General features: G+C 43.9%; 1 protein-coding gene across 2 annotated transcripts in view; it reads left to right on the top strand.

Annotated features, from left to right (window-relative positions):
* The first annotated feature begins 1483 nt into the window (after positions 1-1483).
* Stac (SH3 and cysteine rich domain) overlaps positions 1484-25445 on the top strand; it is a 122154-nt gene continuing 98192 nt past the window's right edge. The window contains exon 1 of one of the 2 annotated variants that reach the window (XM_021207567.1): positions 1484-1844. In XM_021207567.1, coding sequence (XP_021063226.1) covers positions 1734-1844 — 111 coding nt within the window. In that variant the 5' untranslated portion in view covers positions 1484-1733. The remainder of the gene's footprint in view (positions 1845-25445) is intronic. The other variant, XM_021207569.1, reaches the window with a different exon arrangement.

The raw sequence follows: 25445 nt of genomic DNA, 5'->3' as shown, positions 1-25445 counted from the left end.
GCCTCTATCTATCCATCCGTCTGTCTGTCTGTCTGTCTGTCTGTCTACCTGTCTCTTACTTTTCACACCCAGGAGATCAGGCTTCACGATGTAGCTGTTTCTAGAAAACAATCTCCCACAAAGCAGGCATGGGCTGAAGCTCTGTTTATACAATGCTGTGTCTCTCTGTGCTCGACCTAAGGCTGCTGGTGGTTGGTGCGCCTTCAGCTTGTGAGGATTTTGTTTCCAGGTAACAGGTGGGGACTGTGTTTCATGGAGGAGCACCTGGGGCCTTCAAGGCTTCCTGGTGAGGTTGGTGTAAGTCACCGGAGGTGGGATGGGGTGGGGGTAGGGTGGGGCTGTTATAGGGTTTGTTTGATTTTAGGGTTATTTTTGCTCATATCTTTTTTTCTTTTGTTTTATGTTTTAAGACAGGTTGTTACTATGGAGCCCAGGTTGATCTAGAACTCATTACTTAGCCCAGTCTGGCCTAGAACTCTCAATAATATTCTTACATGAGCCTCCTGGGTAATCTTTGTGATTTTAGAGATGAGCTGGAGGAGAGTAGATAGGAATAGGGATTTATATGTGCACGTGAAAATATCACAAATAACCCAATTACTCTACATGCTAATCCCAAATGACAAAATAAATTTAGTTTTCTAGACACATAAAAATAAGGAGGGGTCTAGTATTCATGTAGGAAAGGCTTTTTATAAATGTAGAAGTATTCCCTTTGGCTACAGATTCTGTTGTGTCTAAAAACTAAACGGGATCCTTCTATGCCTTGGTCCAGTGATGCTCTGTCTCCTGCCAATCTCCATACCAAGAGACTGAGTAAAGCAGTCTGGTCCAGTTCACAGGTCTAAGCAGGTTCTAAAACGCAAGCCCAGCCCTGAAGCCCAGCCTCTTTCAGCTTCTAAGCCTGGCTTAGCTTTGAGGCTTCTCAGTCCAAATGGCGTGGATTTGAAAAGCTCTGCCATTTATAGCGGAGTGGCTTTAAGCAACCCTGTTCAAACCTAGGTTTCCTCGTCTATAAATGGAAGTGACTATGCCTAACCCATAGTGAGCCTGTGAGGCTCAGTAGGAGAAATTGGGGACCAGGTGTCCATACACCAAGTGTATTATCTGCCTGATTTAGATCAAAGCGGAACATTGGAAATTGCAGTGCCCACGGGTCAGAGGACGCCCACACTAGTTCCTGCTGTCACTGAACTATAAATTAAGCTAAGTACCACCACATCTCTCTTCACACTCAGGGCCAGGGATGAAGGGGTAGCTGAAGGTGGCCCATAGCACTTGTTTGTACTCTTTCTGTTCCTTGGGGGTTTCCTTAGCGGTTTTCCTTAGAACATCACCAAATCCAGAGCGGGCACTCAGCGCAGATCTCCCACACTGTCGGAGTGGGCGCGGCCCCCTCCCGCCTTGGGTTCCCCGCACGACCACGCAGCCCCGCCCCAAGCCGCCGCCTCCCGTCCTCGGAGGGGCCAGCCCGGGCCCACCCGCCCGCTGCGGTGGGCGGCAGTCACGACTAGAGGCGCGCGATCTCCAGCGAGGTGGCCGCGGGCGCCGCGCGGGGCGGGGCGGAGGCCGGGGAGGTGGGCAGGACCTGGCCAGGCGAGGCCCCAGGGCACACGCCGCCGCCTGGCGCGATGGACATCCCGGGGACCTGGCGGCACTGAGCGAGCAAGCACGAAGTCGAGCAAGCCTGCGGGTCCCCCAGAAGCCCAATACAGTTCCCGCGGCCGGCCACGATGATCCCTCCAAGTGGCACCCGCGAGGACAGCGGAGACGGACTGACCGGGGAGGCGACGGGCACAGAGCAGCCGCCCTCTCCTGCGTCCACCAGCAGCCTGGAATCCAAGGTACAGCGCGCCTGCACTGGGGAAACACAGAGTCCCTTTCCCTCTGACACCTTTCCTCTGGGGTCCGGGTGCCAGGAGAGATGGGACTCATCCCTAGAGAACTGGGATCCGCTGGACCCTTTGCTTCTTATGCTGAGACAGCTGCGCGGACCCAAACCTTTGCAGAGCTTCTGCCTTAGGAGCGCAAGCACTTTACCCTAACCCTGGTGCCCAGATGGCTTCCTTAAGTGGGAGAAGGAGTTTGGATGATGCATGCCCTGAACATACTCGTGCCCACTGCCAGGGTGGGTATGGGTAGCTTCTGGGGGCAGAGAGACCGACACAGCCTAGGGGTGTTCTTTTACATAGCTTTAGCACCCAGCCCACAAAGTGTACCTCATCCTGGGGCTCAGGGATCCTTCACGTACCAGGGTGTCTCCCTAGCTTAAGATACCAAGAGTTTAAAGAAATATATCAAGCGAACATAAGTAACTGGTCTGCAAGAAAGTTAGTGTTCCCCTTGTAGAAGTTGCTACTCTGTAGAACTTAACACTTGTCTTTTTAAGAGTCACATTAACACATATACACAAACGCAACCCCGCAGCAAGTCTCCTGTCACATTTATACTTCCTTTGAAGCTGGCGTGGGTGCCAGGCACATGTTTGGAAAAGTTGGAAGAGACCCAAGCAGAGCGTGGCTGCTTAACAGCACAGAGCCAAATGGCAACCGAGCCAGGAGAGTAAAATTCGTAAGATGGAGTTGCTGTTAGCTTTGTAGATTCCTTTAAATGCAAGGCTCCTGGTTGTGCGGAGGTCTCTGTGAGTACCCGGGGCATTGCAGGGATGTCAGGGCTCCCAATGCCGCAAAGGGATACAAGTTTAGGGGGCCATCAGCTCAAGGAAAAGTGAGACCCTGTGGCTACGCCATACAAGCTTGGATGGCATCGCAGCTCAAGAGGCGCTGGCGTAGGGCAGGATGCTGGCACTGTATGCTTTCAGTATCAATAGTTAACCACCAGAGACGGTGGTGGTCTAAGACCTAAAGCTTTGGCCCCTTCAACTTAACTCTTGGCTATCTCATCTGGGCACTAGTGGCAATTTCTCTGACATCCAATTGGAAAGGCAGACAAGACCATTTGAGGAATAGATGAGACTGCCTAACTCTACCCTGCTGGCTCAACAGACTTGTCCTTTAGCTGTGGGACAAGCACACAACACAGGCTTCTAAAGCAGGCTCCCTGCCCACATCCGAAAGACCTCTTTTTACCTGGAACCTGATGCACCTCATTCCACTACCCCTCCTAGAGAGTCCGAGCACCAGCTGCCATTTCAGAGGGGATCTGGAATGCTGTAGATGGTGTAAGTGCAGGAGTGAAAGACTTTGTTCTTTTAAACTTTGTTTTGGGCCTACCGTCCTGCGGTAGGTAGGCTCAGCAAAGGTCTTAGCCTTTGGGTAAAACAGCAGCCTGATTCAAACACACAGCATGGGCTTGCTATTTTTAGATGTCCTCATGTAAATCATTTGGCAAAGCAAAAACCTTCTATGCAATGCCCGTAATTACCCACCAATTTATCCAGCTTGCCATTCAGATCTGTAGACGTCCACTTTTCTCAGTCATCTACCTGCCTGATATGTGTCTCTGCATCTATCAGTTTGCCACTGTGCCTTAGGCGTCCTAGCCAATGGAGATGAGTTCTACCGAGGGCCTCCTGGACCCTCTGGTACTAGACACAGAACAGCCTGCATGGGTGCGATTTTGTTTTTCTTGAAGTGGTATTTAGGACTGGATCGAGGGGTTCATACCCTCAAAAGAGGCTGGCCTGCTGCTGTGGAAGAGAGCTGGTGATGGGTAGATGGCTTGGGATAGGAGCTGGCGAGACCATCATTGTGTGTAGTGAACTGCACGGGCTTTTGAGAGGCTCTATTCCATTAGAGAGGAGCAAGCCTGCTGAGAAAATGTCAATGGCAAAGCAGGGATGGCTATCTATTGGACTCTCCCAGGAAGTGGTAGTGTAGGTTCAAAGGTACGTATTTCAATATAAGCAAGAAGATAGATGTCTAATGCATCCCAAAAATTCAAGTGAACTAAACAATAGTCCATATATCAAGAAAACATCACATGGACTCCATAATTGTAACCCAATTATGAGATATCAGCTAAACACACAATTTTTTAAGAAAAATACCATCCAGAGGGTACATGGTATAGGTCTTCCTGGGCATGGAAATTTCTCTGGTCTTTTTTGGACATTTAGGTTTTTGTTTTTTAATTTCTCATTATATGGATTAATTTAAGTATGCATGTGTGCATGTGCTTGCTACAGTGCCCATGTAGAGGCCAGAAAACTTGCAGGAATCAGTTCTCCCCTCCTGCCAATGGGGAACTCAGGATCAAACACAGCTCATTAGACTCATGGCAAGTTCCTTTACCCACTGAGCCATCCCACTAGCCCATAGAGACTTTTAAAATTCCTTTTAAGAGATATTTTTTAGGTGGCCATGGAGCCATAATCCTCACAGTTGAGACGAAGAGGCAGGAGAGCTCTCAAGAAAGAAAGAGACAGACAGATACACAGAGAGAATGTCTAACTATAAGAATAACAAGTATTAAATATTTGACAAGTCCAGGGGTCAGGGGAACACCCACTGATTGACAGTCTAGAAGCAAACTCAGGTAGCACTTTATTCTCTATCTCACCTATTTTTGCCTATTTTTATGCTTACTTAGTGCCAAGGGCAATCATGAGTATCTACTAAATGTTGCCTCTAGTCAGACACAATCCTAAACTTCACGCTAGAAGCTTCTACTGTGACATCCATTTCATGGCTACCAAAGTAAGAAGCTCTGGAAAGATAGATGCCCTACCAAGGTCACGGCAAAATCAGCACCAGAGCCATGTGACCTTGTCTCTTGTTTGTGCAGTGCTCACATCAGCCTGATGGTCTAGAGATCCGAACCTCCCTGAGAGGTCACTGGTGAGACATTGTGACATTGTGTCTTCCACCGCACTTCCCCCTCCTCTTCTTTCTTTTTCCCTTATCCTCTTTTTGTTTTGTCTAGGATTATAAACATACATCACTACACCTGCCTGTAGATTTTTTAATTACCTTATTTATTTATTATTTATTTATGTGTATGCACACACTTTTGCAAGAGTGTACATAGCATGGTGCACATGTTTGAAGATCTGAGGACAACTTTTGGGAGTCAGTTCTGTCACCCCACCACCACTACCACATGGGTTCTGGGGATCAAACTCAGGTGGTCAGGCCATCTTGCCACCCAGTCATGTCTTCTGAAGAAATAGGGCTAGAGCCAGGCAGTGGGTGGTGCATGTCTTTGATCCCAGCACTCTGGAGTCAGAGGCAGGAGGATCTCTGAGCCTGATCTACAGAGTGAATTCCAGGACAGTCAGGAACACATGAAAGTACCCTACCTTGAAAAACAAAACAAAAATAGACCAAACAAAACAATAAAAGAACAAAAGAAAGGAAGGAAGGAAGGAAGGAAGGAAGGAAGGAAGGAAGGAAGGAAGGAAGGAAGGAAGGAAGGAAGGAAGGAAGGGTGGAAGGGTGGAAGGGAGGAAGGGAGGAAGGGAGGAAGGGAGGAAAGGGGCTAGGGAGGTGGCTTACTTAGTAAAGTGTTTGCATGGCAAACATGAAGTTCCAAGTTTGGTCCCTCAAACTTCCCTTTAAGAAGCTAAGCACAGTTGTGCCTACTTATAATCACAGTGCTGGGGAAACAAAAGCCACAGATCTGTAGATCTTAGAAACCAGACAGCCGACTTGACATGTTCTAGGCCAAAGAAAGATTTGGCCCCAAAAAGCAAGGTGGGTGGCTCCGGAGGATGACCCACACCTGAGGGTTTACTCTGGCCCTCCATAGTCAAGCACATACTAGTATCCCTGCACATACGTGTGAACCTGTGCATGCACAAACACACGTGCACAGAAAAGAGAGAGATCAAGAGCTAGAAATGTGTCTCAGAGTTGGAATGCTTGTCTAGCTTACTCAAGGTCCTAAATTCAATCCATCACACCTCAAAACCAAGTAAATTAACCAAATCACATTGTTGGGTGAACTGGTTGAGGACCAACTCTCCCTTGGTTTCTTTGTCCTTGTGTTTGCTAGTTCCCACGGTAAAAATAATCAAGTGCATTATTCTAGCACCACCTGGAAACTGGGACACAGCAGACCCACTGGTCTAGAGCTCTGCACAGCATCCTAAGAGGCAAGCACATATACGCAGTGTCTGACTATATAACATACACACAACAGCACCAAACATAAAACAAGGGCATACAAAAATTCTAAATATCCATTTTTCTCTGCAATTTTCTTGGAAAGTTAAATTACAGAGGGTTGAGATTAGTAACAGAAGAGAGCATTCATTCCAGGTGTTTTTAAAACTGTATCCTTTTATTGTATGAAACTATTGTATGGAAATTTCCAACATACACAAAGGAAGACAGTATGAAGAACCATCATAGATCTACTCAGCTAACCTTCCCTGCTTATTAACTCATGGACAGTAACGTTTGACATTCCAACCCATCACCAACACTGTTTTCCCAGAGGATCATCTTAAATCAAATTCTGGCTCATCAGATCATTTTACCAGAAAATCTTTTAAGTTGCATATCTAAAAAATAAGATTTGGGTAAACCTAGGATCCCATTGGCACATACTGAAGATTTTTTTTTTTTTATCATCGAGGGTCACTAGAGTCTTGCAAAGACTCAAAAACTGTGGGAAATCTGTGAGTAAAGAGAACCAACATTTAAAACTATACAGGCATGCGTTATCTGGGAAAAGCATGTATACCTTATATAAGAACCATAAGAGCATACAGTTCCTCCTCTCTCTCAGCTCTAAAGAAAGTAAGTTGCTGACATGACGTCCCACAGATAGTTAAATAGTCTTTGGCTTGTTGACTATTGTTGGTGCTACTAGCTGAGAACTTAGTCTTCAGCTTTGAATCCCAGGGTGATTCCCTCAGAACCAATTCCTGTAAGCGTGTGTAGTCACAATGTTTAACGTAATTGTAATTTTTTTCTTTCCCATTAGTTGAGCAGAAAAATCTGGAAGCCACTGATGTGTGTCTCCTCCTCTATCTTCCCACTGACTGTTCCAGAAAGACCATAGCCTAGTTTAATTGCATATGCTGGACACAGATCAATAGACCAAAGAAAAACTCCCCCTTGCCCCAGTAGCTGAATTCTTTCCCATTTGACTTGGTGACAACATAAAAGCTTATAAGGGTCGAATGTGAGGTTTGGGGCCATCAAAGATGTGACCAAAGGTCCTATCTAGATGATTCAAAGAGATCCCAGGCTTTGAGGGCAGACAGACAAACTTCCTGGCTCCTCCCAGTTACCACGTGTCTGACTATAAGCAAGTTGGCTCATGATCTCCAACCCTGGGTGTCACCGTTCGCTTCATTTGTCAACTTAAGAAAAAACTAGAGTCAACTGAGAAGAGGGAACCCTAGCTAAATAACTGCTCAGATCTGAGTGGCCTGTGGCCATGTTTGTGAGGCATTTTCTTAATTGCTAATTGGTTCAGTCCATTTGTGAGTGGTGCTATCCCTAGGCAGGCCGGCCTGGCCTATACAATAAAGCTGTCTGAGTCAGCCAGCAGAAATCGTACAGAAAAGTGTTCCTCCATGGCCTCTGATTCAGTTCCTTTCTTGGCTTCCTCTAATGATAGAGTGTGAGCTATAAAACAAATATTCCATTTCCTGCCCCACGTTGCTTTTATTCAGTGTTTTACCACAGCAACCGAGAAGCAAACCAGAATACTGGGCTCTCCATCTCTAAAGGACAGAATCCCTCCTTGGCAAGTCTGCTGCTTTATTTTGTAGTTGTTTTGTTTGTTTTTACTGTTTGGGGTTTTATTGTTGCTGCTCTAAAGGGGTCCAACTATGTAGATCCAGGTTGGCTTAGTTCAGGATGCCCTCGAATTCACAGATATGCCTGGCCTGGACTTCAGAATGCTGGGATTAATGGAATGGGACACCATGCTCAGCTTTCTGGTTGGCATTTTTAATGTTGTGAGGACTAAAAGAAAAGATGAAGCGCTCCCATACAATTGACACATGTCTGCATAGAATATCGCTGATCTCCTTTTGAAATAGAGGATCCTTATGCTAGCCAAGCCCGGTAGTCAACATCACTGAAACTATCTGAGCTAGCACTAACACAGCTGAAATGGTTCCAGTGGTTCCACTGGCTGTTTCTTTTTGGACTTTTAGTTATACTGTCAACTAGGATGAGATTCTGCCTCAGCTAGGTTAGTCACTAAGTATGCATCATCACCACCCACCTACAATTAATATTTGACGGCATAGTATAATCCATCCACCTCCCTAGCGGAGCCACAGACTGTTTCTGAGTGATCCACTCTGAAACCTAGCAAACCACCCACACTCAAGGAAATGCCTCTGCTCATAAGGACACAGCCTGCATTCTGAGAAAGGTTCTGTGTCCATCAATGAACAGCCACTTACTATTTAGTTTATGGCCAGCATTTCCCCAGCACAGACATAAAGAAATGATAGGCAAGAAATTACATTTCTACTCAAAGGAAAACGATGAAGCAAAATGCATTCAAATCACCTATCTATCTATCTATCTATCTATCTATCTATCTATCTATCTATCTATCTATCTATCTATCTTCCTATCAGTTTTGTTTTATTTCAAGACAGATTTTCTGTGTATAATGGAGTCCTGGCTGTCCTAGAACTTGCTTTGTAAACCAGCCTGGCCTCAAACTCACAAGAGATCTGCCTGTCTCTGCCTTCCTAGTGCTGAGATTAAAGGTGTGAGCCACCTTCTTCAACCATCGTATAGATTCTAAGGATTACAGAATGTCCAAAAGAGCAATATCCATGTCCTTCTGTCCCCTTCCCCCCACTGCAGCCAAGAAAAGGTATTTGGATCTATTGTCTTCTTCTTCATATTTCCTGCTGAACCAAAGACCTGGCTTTGGGAAAGGCAGCCCGCCCACTTATCATTCTTCATGTTGCTAAATAATTTAAAGCATTACTCAGAAGCAGCTAGATTTATGAGCTGACTCGATCCCTATTTATGTTATGCCCATGCATAGAAAAATATAAGGTATTCTGTGCAGACAGCTAGAAAGCCAAACTAATTTAAGGAAGAGAAATATGCACATCACACGTCCACCCAGAGATAAGAATTATTCAATGTTTTGGCTGTTTCTTTCAAGCAACATTTCTCTTCTTGTATTTATACACACTGAAAATAAACTTGGAAACATCTCTTCCTACGTGTGCATTTTGCCTTTTCCACCGACCATTTCCGGACACACTTCTCCATCCTCTGAAATCATCAGACATCTAATATTCCATTCAAGCCATTTCCGTGCTCAGCTACCTCGAGTCTATCAGCTCCATTTGCTTTCCACATCTAGTTCTTTCCCAGCTTTCGCACATTTGAAAAATATTAAGACTTGCGCCACGATGCCTAAGCATTGTATATATTTGTGATTTGATTTGATTCATTCCCCGAGAAACTCCTGGGCCCATGCACTTTATTCTCCTTATTACAGGGACCTGGAGAACTCCTCTGTCAGCCTCTCTTTTGTAACAAACTTTTCCATTCAAATTTAACATCCCAATTAAAGGTGCAAAAACAATGATTGCTCAATGAATTTTTAAAAAGGAAAAAAGAAAAAAGAAAAAAACCCTTGGTTGTGGCTAGCCACTATATAAATCACAAAACAGAATGTGACTCACATCCCAGCGCATCCTATCTCCACTGGCTCCCTAGTTACCACCTTCCAAAGGTGCTCTGTTTCCTCCCTCATAACTAAGTCAATTATTTTTGTTTGTTTGGAAACTTGACCACTGGATCCATCAATATGGACCAGTTAGCACTGTGGCTCTCTCCCTCCATGATGCTGGACCACTTTGGCAGCCATATTTTCATTGGCAGAGTTGTGTACCATCCATTGCATTGGCTGTTCACCCACCTTGCTGCTGAGAGGTATTTGGGCAGTTTTGCCAGGGTGCCCTAAGCAATATGGCTATGATCATTCTACATACCCTCTGGGATGCATACGTGCTAGTCTGTTAGGTGTATACCTATGAGCAGCCTTGTTGACCATACTGTGTACATATGCATATGTAGATACTATCCCCACATGTCCCAGCTAGTAACACACAACAGTTCAGTAACTCAGCACTCCCAACAGTCAGTATCATCGGAAGTGATTGTTAGCATCACAAAATATTTTAACTTGTAATGTCCTCATTGGCCAGTGAAGCCAGTGGATTTTCACAAGATTTTTGGCATGTATGTTTTGTGAAGTAGTTGTTCACACCTCTTGTTTACTTTTTTTGTTAATTACCTTCCTTTTTGTTGGGGTTCTTTATATATTCTGAGTTTGAGAAAAAGATAGGCATAATGTGTGTGCATCCCTGTCCGTCTGTCCGTCTGTGTCAATATTTGGGTGCAGAAGCCAGAGGAGCTCTGGAGTTCTTCCTCAAGATACTATTCAAATTCTTTAAAACTTTTTTTTTTGAGATTAAAATACGATTTTATCATTTCACCCTTCCCTTCCACCCCTTCAAACTCTCCTTTCTAACTTTCTGATTCATGCTCTCTTCTTACACTAATTATTGTTTTATGCATATATGTGTATAAGTTGTAGAGCCCCGCCTTAATTGCTACATCTACAATGTAACTCCTGTACCTAAGGCTCAGGGAACATCACAGAAGAGGGGTCAGGAAGACTGTAAGAGCCACAGGACCAGGGAGATGTTCTGTGAGGCTGTGTCTCCTAGCAATGCCAGAGACTGTGCCAGCACAAAGGGCTAAACATGAGCTGAACAAGCACAGCACTAATAGACATGCTAATGTGAGCAGAGAGAGCTCGAGGGACCTCAAGCCTACAGAAAGAACTGCACTCAGCTAAGGATGCTGAGAGCAGAAGAAATAGTCTCCGCACAGGGGAGAGCACACTTTAAAAACAGGGTCTCTCATTGGCCTGGCTCTCACTTGGGCTAGGATGGCTGGCCAGTGAACCTCAAGGATCTGCCTGTCTCTGCTTTCCCAGGGATGGCTTGACAAGTATTGCCCAACAACACTGTGTTCAGGGGTTGGTTTTTGTTTGTTTGTTTGTTCGTTCGTTCGTTTGTTTTGAATAGATTCTGGGCATGAAACTCAGGTCCTTATGCTTTACTGACCAAGTCATCTTCCCAGATCCTCCTAAGAGAAAGTCTTAGTTTCCTGTGGTCCAGTTTGTTGATCCCCCTCTCTGTGAGTGTGCTCTGTGTCCTGCTTATCAAAACTCTGCCTAGCTCTGAATCATGACGGTGTTCTCGATGACTGTCCCAAGAAGTACTATCCCCATAGCTTTCACAGCTAGATTAAAATCTAGTGGTGGTTTCCTGTATCAACAGGTATAATGGTATAAAGTACAGACCAAGGCCAGGTAATGACTACAGCCTTTGCTGTGAGCAGTTCAGCCGTGCACATGTAAAGGCACATGACCAAGTGTGGCACTGCCTCAAGCATTGGGCTTCATTATTATGAAGTCTCTGGTTTTGGTGGCCTGAGCCCTGTGGCTTTGCTCTTCACTCTTCGTTGTTAAGTTGGTTTCTGGAGGGACACTTTCGGCTCCTCACACTTTATAATGAACTCTAGAGTCACAAATCTACCTGGTAGGATTTTGATGGAGATTGCGGAAAATTTGTAAAACCTATTCTGAGAGAATGGAACTTAGACTATGCAGTGTCCCAGTTATGTCTTCCACCCAGAGTGCCAACTCCTCAGGCTACCATTGCCTGAGAAATAAATGAATTAAATTTCTACTTTGGGGATTCCTGGGACCAACTTATTTTAACGTAAATTTGAGCCTCAAGTCTACATGAAGGCAAATCTGTAATAATGACCTCCATGGAAAATATTTTTCAATCATCAGTTTTTGCCTACCTCAAGTCTGAACTAAGATTTCTTCCCTGTCATCCTGAATTGAGAAGAAGTTTGTTTCGAGTTCATCTTCTCTTTCTTTTCTAGATTGCCCTCCACAGGCCAGTCAATAAAACCTAGCGCTCTAGATCCAGTTGTCCTGTGACGGAATGGCTCACCTTTGAAAGCAAGGAGCAAATTAAGAGTCGCTGGGGAAGAGGGCACCTCAGCTGATGAACTGCCTCCATCAGATTGGCCTATGGGAAGATTTGTGGGGTGTTCTCTTCATGATGGATGTGGGAGAGCCCAGCCCACTGTGCATGGTGCCACCCCTGGGCAAGTAGTCCTAGGTTATAGAAGAGAGCTGGCTGAACGAGGTACTGGAAGCAAGCCAGGAAGCAGCATCCCTCCATGGCCTCTGCTTCAGTTCAAGCCTCCAGCATCTTGCCTTGAGTTCCTGCCTTAGCATAATGATTTGTGGTGTGGAAACGTAGGCCCAAACAAGAATATATGGTAAAATACACAGAACATAGGATTTACCTTTTGGAACATACAGTTGGTGCAATTGTGTATGTTCACGTGGTTGCGCGAGCGTCCTTGACCATCTGTCTCTTAGACTTTCTATCCTCAGTAAACTCTATCCTTGGTCAACAATGGTTACCCAACGTCTGCCTCCCTCTACGTTCCAGATGAATACTATAACTCTACTCACTTTAAAAAATAAATTCCGCCATTGTAGCTTCTATGTATCTCATGTAACGTTGATCCCTTTGTGACTAGCATGTTTCATCAACAAGATACCATAAGTATTCTGTGTTGTGTCATGTTATGAGAATTCTCTTCTATTGAGGGCTGGATAATAGTCTATCATGTGTGTGTGTGTGTGTGTGTGTGTGTGTGTGTGTGTGTGTGTGTGTGTGTATGATAATATACATTTTGTTCATTTACTCTTGTATTAATAAGACTTGAGCAACATTGGCCTTATGACTATTGTATGTAGTGCTGCTATGTGACAGTTCAAGCAGAATCTGCTCCGACCCTTCTATTCATCTCTGTACACCCAGAAGTAGAGTTGCTAAAGCTAATAGAAACTTCATCCTTTCCTGATTTATAAGCCATTTGCATATACTCTTTGGGAAAAGGTCTGGTAAATGCCTTCGCTCATTTTTAGGTAGATTCCTGATTTTTGTGCTGGAGCTGGGGCATGGCAGCCTTTGAGATCAGCAAACATAACTAGGCATCGTGGTGTATGGCTGAAATCCAAGAGCAGAGGCAGGAAGTTGACTACATTCATTACCAGCCTGAGCTGAGAACAAGGAAGCAAGGAAAGAAAGGGGAAAAATAGGCAAATGGGGAAGAGAGCATTAAGTTTTACTATTGCTCTAATTACATTTAAACTCCAGAGAAGATGGCTTTCATGCCATTCTGTTACTTGTCTTTGTCCCCCCTGTGACTACTGATCAGTTCATGCTCTTATCCAATCCTGCATATCCATCTCCTGTTTCTTTTTAAAATTCTCTATCCATGCCCTGCAGACATTGCGCCACACTGCCATTTATTGTTCTGTCTTGTTTACTACATTTCAGCATGGATTTGTTTTTCTTACATAAATTGTCTCAAATTTAGCTATGCTTTCTTCTGTTCATTTGGGAAAGCCCCTCTCATCCTGAGAATGGAAAAATATTAATCTACATTTCTGTATTTCTCTGTGTCATTACCACATAAAGCTTATCTTAATACTTTATTAACTATTAACTATCTTGGGTTTGTATCATTGTAAGGGATGAAAGAATTCTAAATATCCCAAATGATTAGTCAGTATTTAAAAAAAAAATTTGCTGAATAATTTATTCTTTTCTCAATGATATGAAATGGTACATCCGTTATGTAATAAATGGTAATATGTACTGGGTTCTCTTTTGGAATCATCTGTTCTATTCTGATGACTTTAAAATGTATTCTCTCGCTCAGCACTGCACTGTACTTTGAAATAGGCTTTGATGGGCGCCGAGGAGGTAGCTCAGTGGTTAAGAGCACTTGTCGTCCTTCCACGGCATCTGAAATCAGGTTCCAGCACGCTTGCTTGGCAGCTCACAACCGTTTGTATCTCCCGCTCCAGGGCATCTGATACCCTATTCTGTCCTCCAAAGGCAACTCTACTCACATGTACACAATCATACAGATGCATGTACAACAATAAAAATTGAAAAGTTTAAGTAGATATTGATAGCTGATGAGAGACACCCCCCCAACAGGAGGATTTCCATAATTTACCTGCACATACCTTTTTGATTCTCAACCAAGTTATACAAAATAGCAACTTCTTTTTCTTTGAAGTTCTAGGACCTACACATAGTAGGCTTGGAACCTACACATAGTAGGCAAATGTTCTTTCCCTGAGCTATAGTCTCATTCCAAAAATAACGCTTTGGCCAAAATATTCTTTATGGGAAAATATTTAAAATCCTTAAAAAAAAATAAACTCCATGCAATCACTATTTATAGGCACCCTCTTGTGTAAAAGCTCACCAGAACTTCTTATCTTGCCCAATGACATTTTTGTATATTAAGAAAGTGATAAAGATATAGGAGGTGGATATGTGTGCTCATATTTAAATATATAATACATGCATTTATTAACATTGCATGTCATATGGTAACTCATAAGTGTGTAAAATTAACATGTTTCATGTATCAGTTACACTTTATTTTAAATTGGAAAAAAAACAAAAAAATTAAAGAATCCTAATATTTTGAAAGTAACTGAGCAATATGTGTATTAGTATCACAGTGAATTACTCACAGTAAGGAGCAAAATTTTGATCCAGGGATATAATACATTTATTTGGTTTTGAAATAGTTTTATTACTCTCAGAACTTCTTGGAAATTTAAATTTAAATATATAAATTCTCAGATTTTGTGGCATGTGTTGGGATTCTAGAACATAATCCCAGAAACCGAAAGGTGACTTCACAAACATCAGAAAGGTACTTCCCAGGGCTCTGGAGCAGGCATCCAGGGGGGAAGCGGAGGCAGGGGTGGTGAGGCCATTTCCAGGTTTGGCATGGTGCCTTCTAAATGCTCCTCCTGGAGGGAGGGGAAGGTCACTTCTGGGGACTCTTTTATGAGAATACCAGACCTTTCAGGGAGTTTACTTCCAGTATGGTTGTCACCTCCCCAAAGCTTTGCCTATTGCTACCATCCCACGATATCTCGATATCTAGGCTTTAACAAGTGAATGTGGAGAGAACATGTAACCCACAGATAACCAAGTCAACCCTGGAAAGGTGCCTGCACTCCTGTGTTCATACCCAGGTATGGTGACAACAGTTGGTAGATGGATAGTGAGACTGTGAGATGCATGTGCACACAGGCATGCACGCTTGTGCACACACACACGCACATAATTTATATGTATGCATGACAAATTTATTCAGTCTTCAAGAAGGAGATCTGTTATCACAGCATGAGTGATTCTGGAGGACATTGTGTCAAGTAGAAGAAAAATGCTGCATGATCTCATGTTATTTTCATAAAGAGGGGAAGGGGAGAGAGAGGAGGAGACAGAACAGTGAGTGAATCGTCATGTGGTTGTAGGGAGAAGAAATAGGGAAATGCAGGTCAGACAGACGTTGTTGTATAGCAGACACAGTGCGAGGAATAGAGCGGAGGAAGTGATTCTGTCTGATGGAAATGTCTTGCAGTAAGTAGATTTTCTTTGTCATACAGAAGCACGTGTGAAATTGGCTTCACCAGAGGAGAGACTTGACTGTCATATCATATGGCACTATGATGTTAGTGTTGCAAACTCTCATATCCACAATGAAGTTTACTTGAGAAAATAAAGAAGGGTTGTTTAGATGCCTTTGTGGTTAACGCTCTTACTGAGGATGAGTGAGAATGGCAGTGCAGATCCCTGGAACCCACAATAAAGCCTGGCAGCCATAGAAAACCCCATGTAGTTCTAGTGCACAGACAAGGGATCACCAGAACAAGATGGCTAGCAACACTGTGAGCATATCTGTGAGTTCTCTCAGGGTCCAACTAGGAGACCCTGCCTCAGTGGATAAGGTAGAGAGCAATTAAAGAAGACAGGGGACATGAATCTTGGACCTCCACCCACAAGTATACAGATATACCTGCGCACACAGGTGTGCCCACATACATGCAAAAATGCACAAAACACACACACACAGGGAGGGAGAGAGGGAGAGAGAGAGACAGGCAGAGAGAGGGGAGGGAAGGAAGAAGAAGAAGAAGAAGAAGAAGAAGAAGAAGAAGAAGAAGAAGAAGAAGAAGAAGAAGAAGAAGAAGAAGAAGAAGAAGAAGAAGAAGAAGANGAAGAAGAAGAAGAAGAAGAAGAAGAAGAAGAAGAAGAAGAAGAAGAAGAAGAAGAAGAAGAAGAAGAAGAAGAAGAAGAAGTGCAATAAATAATAGAATGCTGTGTTTCTGAGTGGTCCAGAGAACTGGGCTCCAGAGTCAGACAAATCCCACTGTGGTTCTGGAATGCCAGCTAATGCTTCCTCCTTTTCCAGAGCTATACCATGTTTTCTGTAAAGTGAGCTTGTGACCCCTTCCACAACATTGCCATCAGAGTGGAGGCAATTAGTGGATGTGGAATGCCTGGATCTGCTCACTAGTGGATATTAGTGTGGGGTAGTTATAGCAGCTATGGTCATGATTTTACCTGCAGCTACAGCCCTCCTTTTAAAGGGCCAGGTAAGTACAGTCATTAGGGAAATTACAACTCCCCCAAATACATGGCTATTACTGGAGGCATCAGGCTCATAGCTGACCTACTAACAGAGTCACTGGAGATTTCAGCAGCATGTAGCTGGTACTGAGGGATGACCTTAATTCTCCTAATAGTCCTCACCACTCTGGAAACTTCTGCAGATCAATAATTTCATTTGAGGGGAAAAGTAGTATTGATTACTATGCAAGTTTAACTCTCATTCCAAGGGATCCCTCTTATGCAAACTGCACAGTCAGGGGTCATGTTAACAATTAAGCTGTGATAGTCTTTGTGTTAGAGAGAGATCATATGCCTGGTCACATGTACCATATGTACCTGCACACAGGGGTGTGCCCATCAGGACCAGGTATGGAATTGTGTCAGGTACTTAAGTCATCAAGGGATTGCTTGGGCTGTTTGTCCCCTTTATCTGATGTCTTATATTAATAGCTATCCTTAAATACTAAATTCTTTTTTACATTCTTGGCACAAGTTCTACTTGGCCAAGGGGATTTTCTTTTAATAAATTTCTGTGCTATGATTGCCAGTGCATTATTATTTTTGAATCTACATACATATGAGAGATTATTTCCTATCTGTTGCCTGGTGCTCTTGGTCACGTTTCACTTTTAAAGATATGCCAAACTTTAAAAAAACAAATGATTTTGGAAGATGTCCATGTATGCTTTGGGTTCTCTCTGTGGAACGGTTGACAGAGCCTAGAATTCCCCCCCTTTCCTAACGAATGTTTGGAGGAAAACAGCTGCCAGTGATGTCTAAACCTAGTACCATCTCAAAATAAAAGTTGAAAACATTTCTTATCCTGTTCTTCTTAAATCCAAATTGGCTTCAGTCAAATTTGCTAATTTTTATTTTCCAAGACGATCAACTGTTTCATCTGAATCTTTGTAACATCTCTGGGTGGGTTTATAGACACCTACGGGATTCCACCCCCCCCAAGCTCATGCCACCTTAGCTCCAAAAGAAGCCTGGTGGGCATTCACCCTGAGCACAGCCTTCATTCAGCTCTCTGTTTTTATAGAATTGGTCCATCAGGTCTAGAACTGGAAGCAGTTACCATCACTGCTCATATCACTATGTTATTAAGAGAATGGACACCTCTCTCCACAGATTCCCCCACCCTCCTGGTTCCAACCTGTCACTATACAGACAATGTCTGATCTTAATGTTTTCCCCTTCTGTTTCTTCCCACCTTCTGTATCCTGCCCACCCTCTACTGCTACCCGGTCCGTGGACACCATGTTCAGCCCACACCCCTCTCATCCTCCAAGTCCTTGTAGATTTACTGAGATAACTCTTACCCATCCCTGCATGTTCAACCATGAGCATTCCTAACTCTATATATACAATCTGGCCAACTTTCTTCAGAGCTCTAGATCATATTCCCACTGCTTTTGAAGCTTGTATCTTAAATTCGACCCATACTTAACTAAAGTCATTATCTCCCCCTCCTTGACTCAAATGTCACCATACCTCAATTTCTGTGTGCTCATCCATAAAAATTCTTCATCTATATCATCAACCAAGCTGGAAAGTCAGAGGCCATCCTAGATGGTCCTGAGGAAGCCAAAGCAAGGGCAGGATGCTTGACAAGTGTCGGGAAAAGAGAGTTCTCCAGATTCTTGTTAATTGCCTTATAGAATTGAAAATGAAGTATATGCAAATGGCCCTAGTTATAGCGTCCCAAATGGCGAGTGTTTTGATCAGAGTATTCTTTTCTTATTGGGAGCAGCTATGATCATAGAGCAAAAGACTAAAGCGAGATGCAAGACAGAGACTAGAAAAGAGCCTGAGATACTCAGCAGGTCCAGGAATGCCATTGCATTCTTGCCTTTCAAAGTGACTTCCAGAAATTGAGAAGAGGCACTGAGGTGTATGTGGCCTTCACCATCACCCACATCCCCTCCTCCCCCACCGCACTATGCATTTCAACCAAACAAGATGACTTTGGGACCGTGGAAAGCAGCCCAGTCCTAACCTTTACCCAGGGATGTAGCTGCCAGGAACTCCATGTGGCTTTGGAGATTCCTTCCTCTCCCACTTCCATCTCCACACGGGTCTCACATCTGCCAGTGACCTGTTGTGCAGTCAGCTCCGGGGGTGAACATCTCCTCTCCACCCTCCGCAACTTCTGAGCCTCCTCAGTTTCCCACCCGGTATGTTCTTCACTCTCTACTCAGGTTTCCAGTCCTCCCCTGTGGGACCCCCAAAGGGTGTCTCTCCTTCTCGAGACTTGGTTCTAAGGGACACAGATTCACTTCTGCTTCTGTATTATTGTCCCTTCTTGTAAAAATCTACTCTTTCAAGCTCTTCCACCCAGTGTCATCATCAGTCACTTGCCAACCCCACACAGGCTCTCTTCCTCCTTTGGAGAGCCAGGATTTGAGAAATTTGAGCTCACAGCAGAGCTCTTGCCATAATCTTGTCAAAATCCTCACTTTTTGATTCCTTTAATGTCCCCCTTCCTACAGTCTGGTCTTCTTCCCTCTCGTGGCAGCCTCCATTTCCCTGAACACTGGTATTCCTTCCCCTTTTGGTGCTTTTTGATCTGAGGGTGCTGCATCCCATCTGAGCATAGAACTAATTAGACTATCAGTGCCCTCTCCACCCACCCTCGGCCATTCTGACTGACTCCACTTTCAGTCATGGCCATGAGACTTTTGCATATATTCTCAGTCCCTGAGATCCTGTGTCCCTCTGTTCAGCATCACTCAGAAAAGCCAATTTCCTGCTGACTCCCTTCCTACACATCTGGGGAAAATAGAGAAGACAGATGAGCAACAGGTGATGGGATGGGGCACATAAAGTGAATGTGGGCAGAAAGGCCTGGGAGCTCTTTTGAATAGAATCTATGGTGTCCTGAACTAAACACAAGATCTGTATTGTAAACCTCCAAGATCCGTATTGTAAACCCTCATCCTGAGATGGTGATATACTCACAATACTCTCAGATACTTACTAAAGTGCAAAGCAGCCATGGGTGAATCAGGAGGCAAGCCCTCCACAGACACCTGACTAGATGCACACTCTGAGTGGTGGCTCAGTGTCCAGAATTCCAGGAGGTGATTGCCTGCTGCTAAGGCTGCCGGCTGTGGCATTCTTACTATAGGCAACACAAACTGACTAGACCAGAGACGGGGAGAGGATTCTATGGCAAAGCAATGTTTGAACCAGAGATCAATATGGAATATTTCCCTATGGAATAGGGAAAGTGTTAATCTCTGAAGGCTGAGGGTCAGAGGGAAGGGAGGCCACCTGGAGGGAAGTTTCTGGGGGTTCTTCTGTACCTAATTCCCACTTAGCCATTGGAAAGCCAGGATTACAGATATGTTCTGTCGTGCTGGCTTTCCTTGGACTGTGAGGATCCAAATTTGGCTCCTTTGGTTTGCAACACAAGGACCTTATCCTCTGAGCCACCTCCCCCAGCATCATCTTAGGGTATTTCTGCTTTGATATCAGGGAATAGTCCTTCTCTTGTTGTACTTTCTTTTCATTGCTGAGTTTCCCATATGTGACTTACCAGATCCTGTGTAGCTGACACATTTAGTATTTCTTTAAAACACAAGTTGACTAGGCAGAATTTTCTGGTACCTATTTGTTTAATTAGTCCATCTTTTCTGGATAATTAATGTATTGATCAGCTCACTGCTAACCATCCTCAGTGGACCTTCTAATTAACTGTGCAGTGATCAATCTCCTGATATGATGTTTCACTATCATTACTGTGCAGATGTGAAGTGCTAGTCTGGTCTCCGTCTCTTCTATTCAGACACATATTCGATAAGATAAAATGGCCGAAATACTGTTCCCCAAAAAGTTGCCTGAGTGAAAGTAGAAAAAAGTTTTTTAAAAAAGAAAGAAAGAGAGAGAGAGAGAGAGAGAGAAAGAAAGAAAGAAAGAAAGAAAGAAAGAAAGAAAGAAAGAAAGAAAGAAAGAAAGAAAGAAAGAACAAACAAAATCCACCACCCCCACCCCCACCAAAAATCCAACTTGGAAAATTGCAACATGCTTCATAATAACTGACCATGAATATGAGAAGAAGAAAAAAAACCACAAAGTACAACCAGGAGAAGTCATGTCAGACCACAGCTCTGCCTACTGCATCTTCTCAAGTATCCGAGGGGGGTATATGTGTTTGGTATATGCATACATACGCATGTTGGCACACATGCCTGTGCATTCCTGGAAGGCTAGAGAGGGCTGTCATGTATCCTGTTCTATCAGTCTCTCTACCTTATTCCACTGAGACAGTGTCTCTCATTGAACCTGGCTCTGAGATGGCAGCCAGCGAGCCCCAATGATTCTCCTGTCTACACACACACACACACACACACACACACACACACCAATACACCAATGCTAGGGTTGTAGTTGTCGAGAACTCTGCTTTGTGCATGGGTGCTCCGGATCTGAACTTGAGTCTTCATGCTGTACAGAAGCACTGGTACCCAGTAACACATCTCCCCAGACCCTCAGATGAGCAGACACCAGTCACTATGTGACGCCTTCTGTCTAGATCACTTCCGTGCATGAATTACATGAACTTGTCTGAGAAACTATAAAGATTCACATGTTATTTGCTATTCTCGTCTCGTGGTTAGACTTACTGTGGCTTCTTCCATAGCCTGTCTGATTAAGTACTTCTGTACACAACTGATAATCAAATGCCGATGCTGTCAGTAGCATTAAACATGTAAATCAGGAGCCAAAGTCAAAATGACAAGCCATCTAGCTTCCTATCAGGATCCTTCCTGGCTCTTCACTTCACCTTCCCTTGTAAGTGTGCACAGCCTGCTGGGACAAGTGTGCAGAGCCTTGTTGAGCTCCCTGAGCCAGTGTATCTGCTTTCCAGACTTTCAGTGGCATCTGTAGGACAGAGGGGACCCATGGGAGGAGCAGCAGCTTTGACTTTATCTGACAGTGGTCAGGCACAAATGTCACCTGCCAACCTATGAGTTTTTTAATGAAGCTGGCTGTTCTAGTGAAATATGAGCAAAAGTTAAAATTTAAGAGGGGGTGGGAGGGGGGGCTAAAGAGATGGCTCAAGGCTCAAGGTGCTCTTGCAGAGGACCTGGGTTTGATTCCCAGCACCTATATTAGGCAGATCACACCTATAACTATAGCTCAGTTCCAGGGAGTCTGACCCCCAGTTATAGACACCATAGGGGCTGCACCCACAGAGTGAGCACTAAAATAAGAGAGTGCACACACATAAGCATGTAAATAAAATAAATATTTACTAATGAAGAAAGAAAGGATGGAGAGAGAGAAGTAAGCCACCTCACTGGTCAAACCATACAGGTCTGACCCGGAAGGAATCTTGCTCCGGTGGCTAGAGCGATGTTAGATATGGCGCATGGTGCTTCAATTTCTCAGGACCTCATCCCTTGTTTTAAGAGATAGTCTCTAGGAGCAGAGCATCAACCACATGAAAGCAACATCCGTGTTCTCAGGGCTGTCTGGAGATGATTGCAGGAAAGAAAGCAGGTAAATACAACCATGGCCTCATAGCCACTTAGTCTCCCCTTTGCCTAATCCCCCCTCATGCTCCAGAGCAGAAAGCCTGCCTCAGAGCCATCCCTGTGTTAAGGCAGTATGCATAGCTTTTAAAACTTTACTTCAGTCAAACCCTGATCACAGAGTTGGAATGGAACCCTGGTTTGTGTGTGTGTGTGTGTGTGTGTGTGTGTGTGTGTGTGTGTGTGTGCACGCGCGCGTGCGCGTGCGCGCATGTGTGTTTGTTTTCATGTAGCCATTCATGCAAGTATGTATGCATAAAATCTCATTGTGTGTATATAAGCATGCAATCTCATTGTGTTATGTCTGTATGTATGTATTTATGTATGTATGTATGCATGTATACATTCTCATTGTATGCATGTATGTATGGGTGTATCCAATACATTGTCTTGTATGCATGCAATCTCATTGTGTGTGTATGCATGTATGCATTTATGTATGTTTATATATATGCATGCATATAATCTCACTGTGTATATGTATATATGAATGTATATATGTATATATATATATATGTATTCATGCAATATCATTGTGTATGTGTGGATATATGTATGCATGCAATTTCACTGTATGTGTATGCGTGCATGCAGTCCTGTAGAGGGAAAGGTCACATAAGTTAAGAGTGACTCTAATGGGACAGAGATCAGTATGGCAGCGCTGCTGAAGACCAGGACTAAGGCCCTGGCTGAGGATTGTGTGAGTTCCACAGTTCCTCCCCTCCATGAAGACTTAGTCATCCAGGGCAGGCTCTTTCCTTCTCCACAACATATAGCTTACAATACTATTACAAATACTTGCTTCAAAACACAGGGCAGATGAAGTTGAGGTATTTTAACCACAGAGCTGTCTGCTTACTCTTCAACATGTAACCAAGCTGCATAGCAGAAACTGTAATAGAGATGCTGTTGGTACAGATGCCATCATCAACATCACTGCCCTGGGGTGAACATCAACGCCGCATGCCTGATGTACACATGCAGGTGTTCTCCAGACCCAAGCTGGTCTAAAACCATCGTCTCAATACACAAGGGCTCTGGCTTCAGTTCTGTCACCCACAGATGGCCAGCATTTATTCAGCTGGCGTGGAGACAATTGCAGTGGCTGTGCTGGATTGGCCCAGCCTTCCATCTCCTATGCTCCTCACTGAGCTATAGACTTGGTTAAAGAAATCTGGTTCCCTACAGAGACTGACCTGCTCAGAGCTATGTCACAAGAAGTTGTGTCCATTTGGAGTTGAGCCTCTAAATTGAACTGAATTTACCTTGGCTTGTCAAAGCTGTGTCCATCCTGCCTCTGTGGAAATAAAGGACCAAAGGACTCATTGCAGGGCCATAGGACAAAGGGAGCTCCTAGACATGCATCCATTTGGCAGGGAGTTCACATTCAATGGTCCAACCACAGCATAAAGTACCTTCCCCAGAATATTCTTTAAGTTTTCTTATTTTCAGAAAAAAAAAGCTCCTGCCTTTCTGAATCATTAACCAAAAGGCTCTACATTGCATCACTTCCAAAACTGTACAGAAATCTACTTAAAGACCCTAATAGAGAACAGCAATTGTGTCATGTTGGAGCTATAGATAAAGGTGCTACAAAGAGTTTGGGGACATATAGGGAGATCTGCACCAAGCACTTTAGGAGTATGAGTAGTGGTGATCCAGAGAGAGAGAGAGAGAGAGAGAGAGAGAGAGAGAGAGAGAGAGAGAGAGAGAGTTCCCCAGTTGCAGCTCTCAGCATCTTGAAACATGTTTCCTCTCTGTCCCTTGTGAAAAAAAAGACATGTATTCTTCTGGGAAGGGTGCAACAGAATGCACAGTGGCCTCTGTGAATTGTAGGGGGATGGTGTGCAAGGAAAAAGAAGCTCCTCTTTATGAACCCCACAATGGCAACAACAGTGAGCATTGCAGGAAACCTGGAATTCACATGAGTGCAAAACCCCATGTCTGGAACAGCCTAGAGTCGTTCCCTACTACAGAGTCAGGCAGAATAAGAGAATAAGACAGGCTATGGGCATTCATTTCCCTTGGATGGAGTGTGCATGCTGACTTATGCATATCACTTTATTTGATTCCCTTTTACAGATGAGGGAAGTTCAGAGGCATAGAGGCTCAGTAGATTAAAGCAGCTTGCCCACATGACATGGCTGATTGGAGTCTACACTAAAATTCATTTCTGGCTCTGGGGCACTGTTGATTTGTTCCTTTGCTTAATCTTTCTGTGTCTGTGTTCCTGTAGCAATTTAAAGCTTATAAGGGAGCTATTGACCTCTGCAGCAAAATTTAATTCCCTTCAAGACCAAAGCAGGAATATATACTCAATAAAACTATATCAATGAATAAAAGAATTAAGAAATTGTATAGACAATGGCATAATAATGATTATTAAAAATAGTAACGATAAAGTACAAATGTAGTATCCTGGAAAGAGATGAGGAAGAGGGAGAAGGAAGAGAAGGTTGAGTAAGAAGCAGAAAGGAGTGGGCAAGAGGAGGAGGGAAGTCAGGACACCACTGTCCCTGCCTTGGTTCATCTCATCCTTACAGCACTGTTCCCAAACAGTACCTGTTTTATTGTCACTTTATAGATGCAGGCAAGTTTACAGCAGATCAAAACATGCCCAAGGATGCAGGCTCAGTATGTCTACTTAAAAAATGAGCAATGTTAGCCCAGGAGGCTATCCAGACAGAACTGGAGGACCAGGTAGAGGGAACAGGCACAAGTACATTCATCAACTGTAACCAAGCAGTAATGCATAGAAGGTAGCTCAACTCAAGGATAATTAGATGTCCCAATGCCACAATGGGCCATCCACACATCCCCATGTGTCATCCACCCACATTCAGTGGAAAAAAGTCTGTCTGTTGACCTCCCCAACTCTGATCACTCTAGTCAGAAGCTTATCTGCACAGAAAACTCACCAGGTGGTTCACAGGATCAAGTTTAAGTATGAATGAATAGCTAGTGTGTGATGGCAAATGGCTCCAGAGAAGTGAGAGATGACACAGGGATCATGGGCACCTAGGAAGAATGGATGTCTATTTGTTTTTAAGAAAAGAGGCAATCAGTAGCTATTAGTGAAGTTTCAGAAAAGTAAAGCCTCACATTTTCAAGTGTGAAACTAATCATTTTGTTAAAAAAAAACCAATGCAAGGTCTCAAAAGCAGAATAGACAAACCTAAAGATGGAGTCAGTAAAGTGGAAGATAACTGTGACGATGTCACAGAATAAAATCGAAATAGTAAATGTTGACACAGGTGTCCATTTTCCCCTCACTGGGAAAGAATGGTCAAAGTGGAGTGAGCAGACAATAGAATAAGGAGGAGGAGGAGGAAGAGATGGGGAAAGAGGAGGAGGGGCAGGAGGAAGAAGGGGAAGAGGAGGAGGAAGAAGAAGAAGAGGAGGAGGAG

Source organism: Mus pahari, chromosome 10 (genome assembly GCF_900095145.1).
Source record: "Mus pahari chromosome 10, PAHARI_EIJ_v1.1, whole genome shotgun sequence".
In the NCBI taxonomy this organism is placed as follows: domain Eukaryota; kingdom Metazoa; phylum Chordata; class Mammalia; order Rodentia; family Muridae; genus Mus; species Mus pahari.
This window is presented reverse-complemented; position numbering and strand designations above follow the sequence as displayed.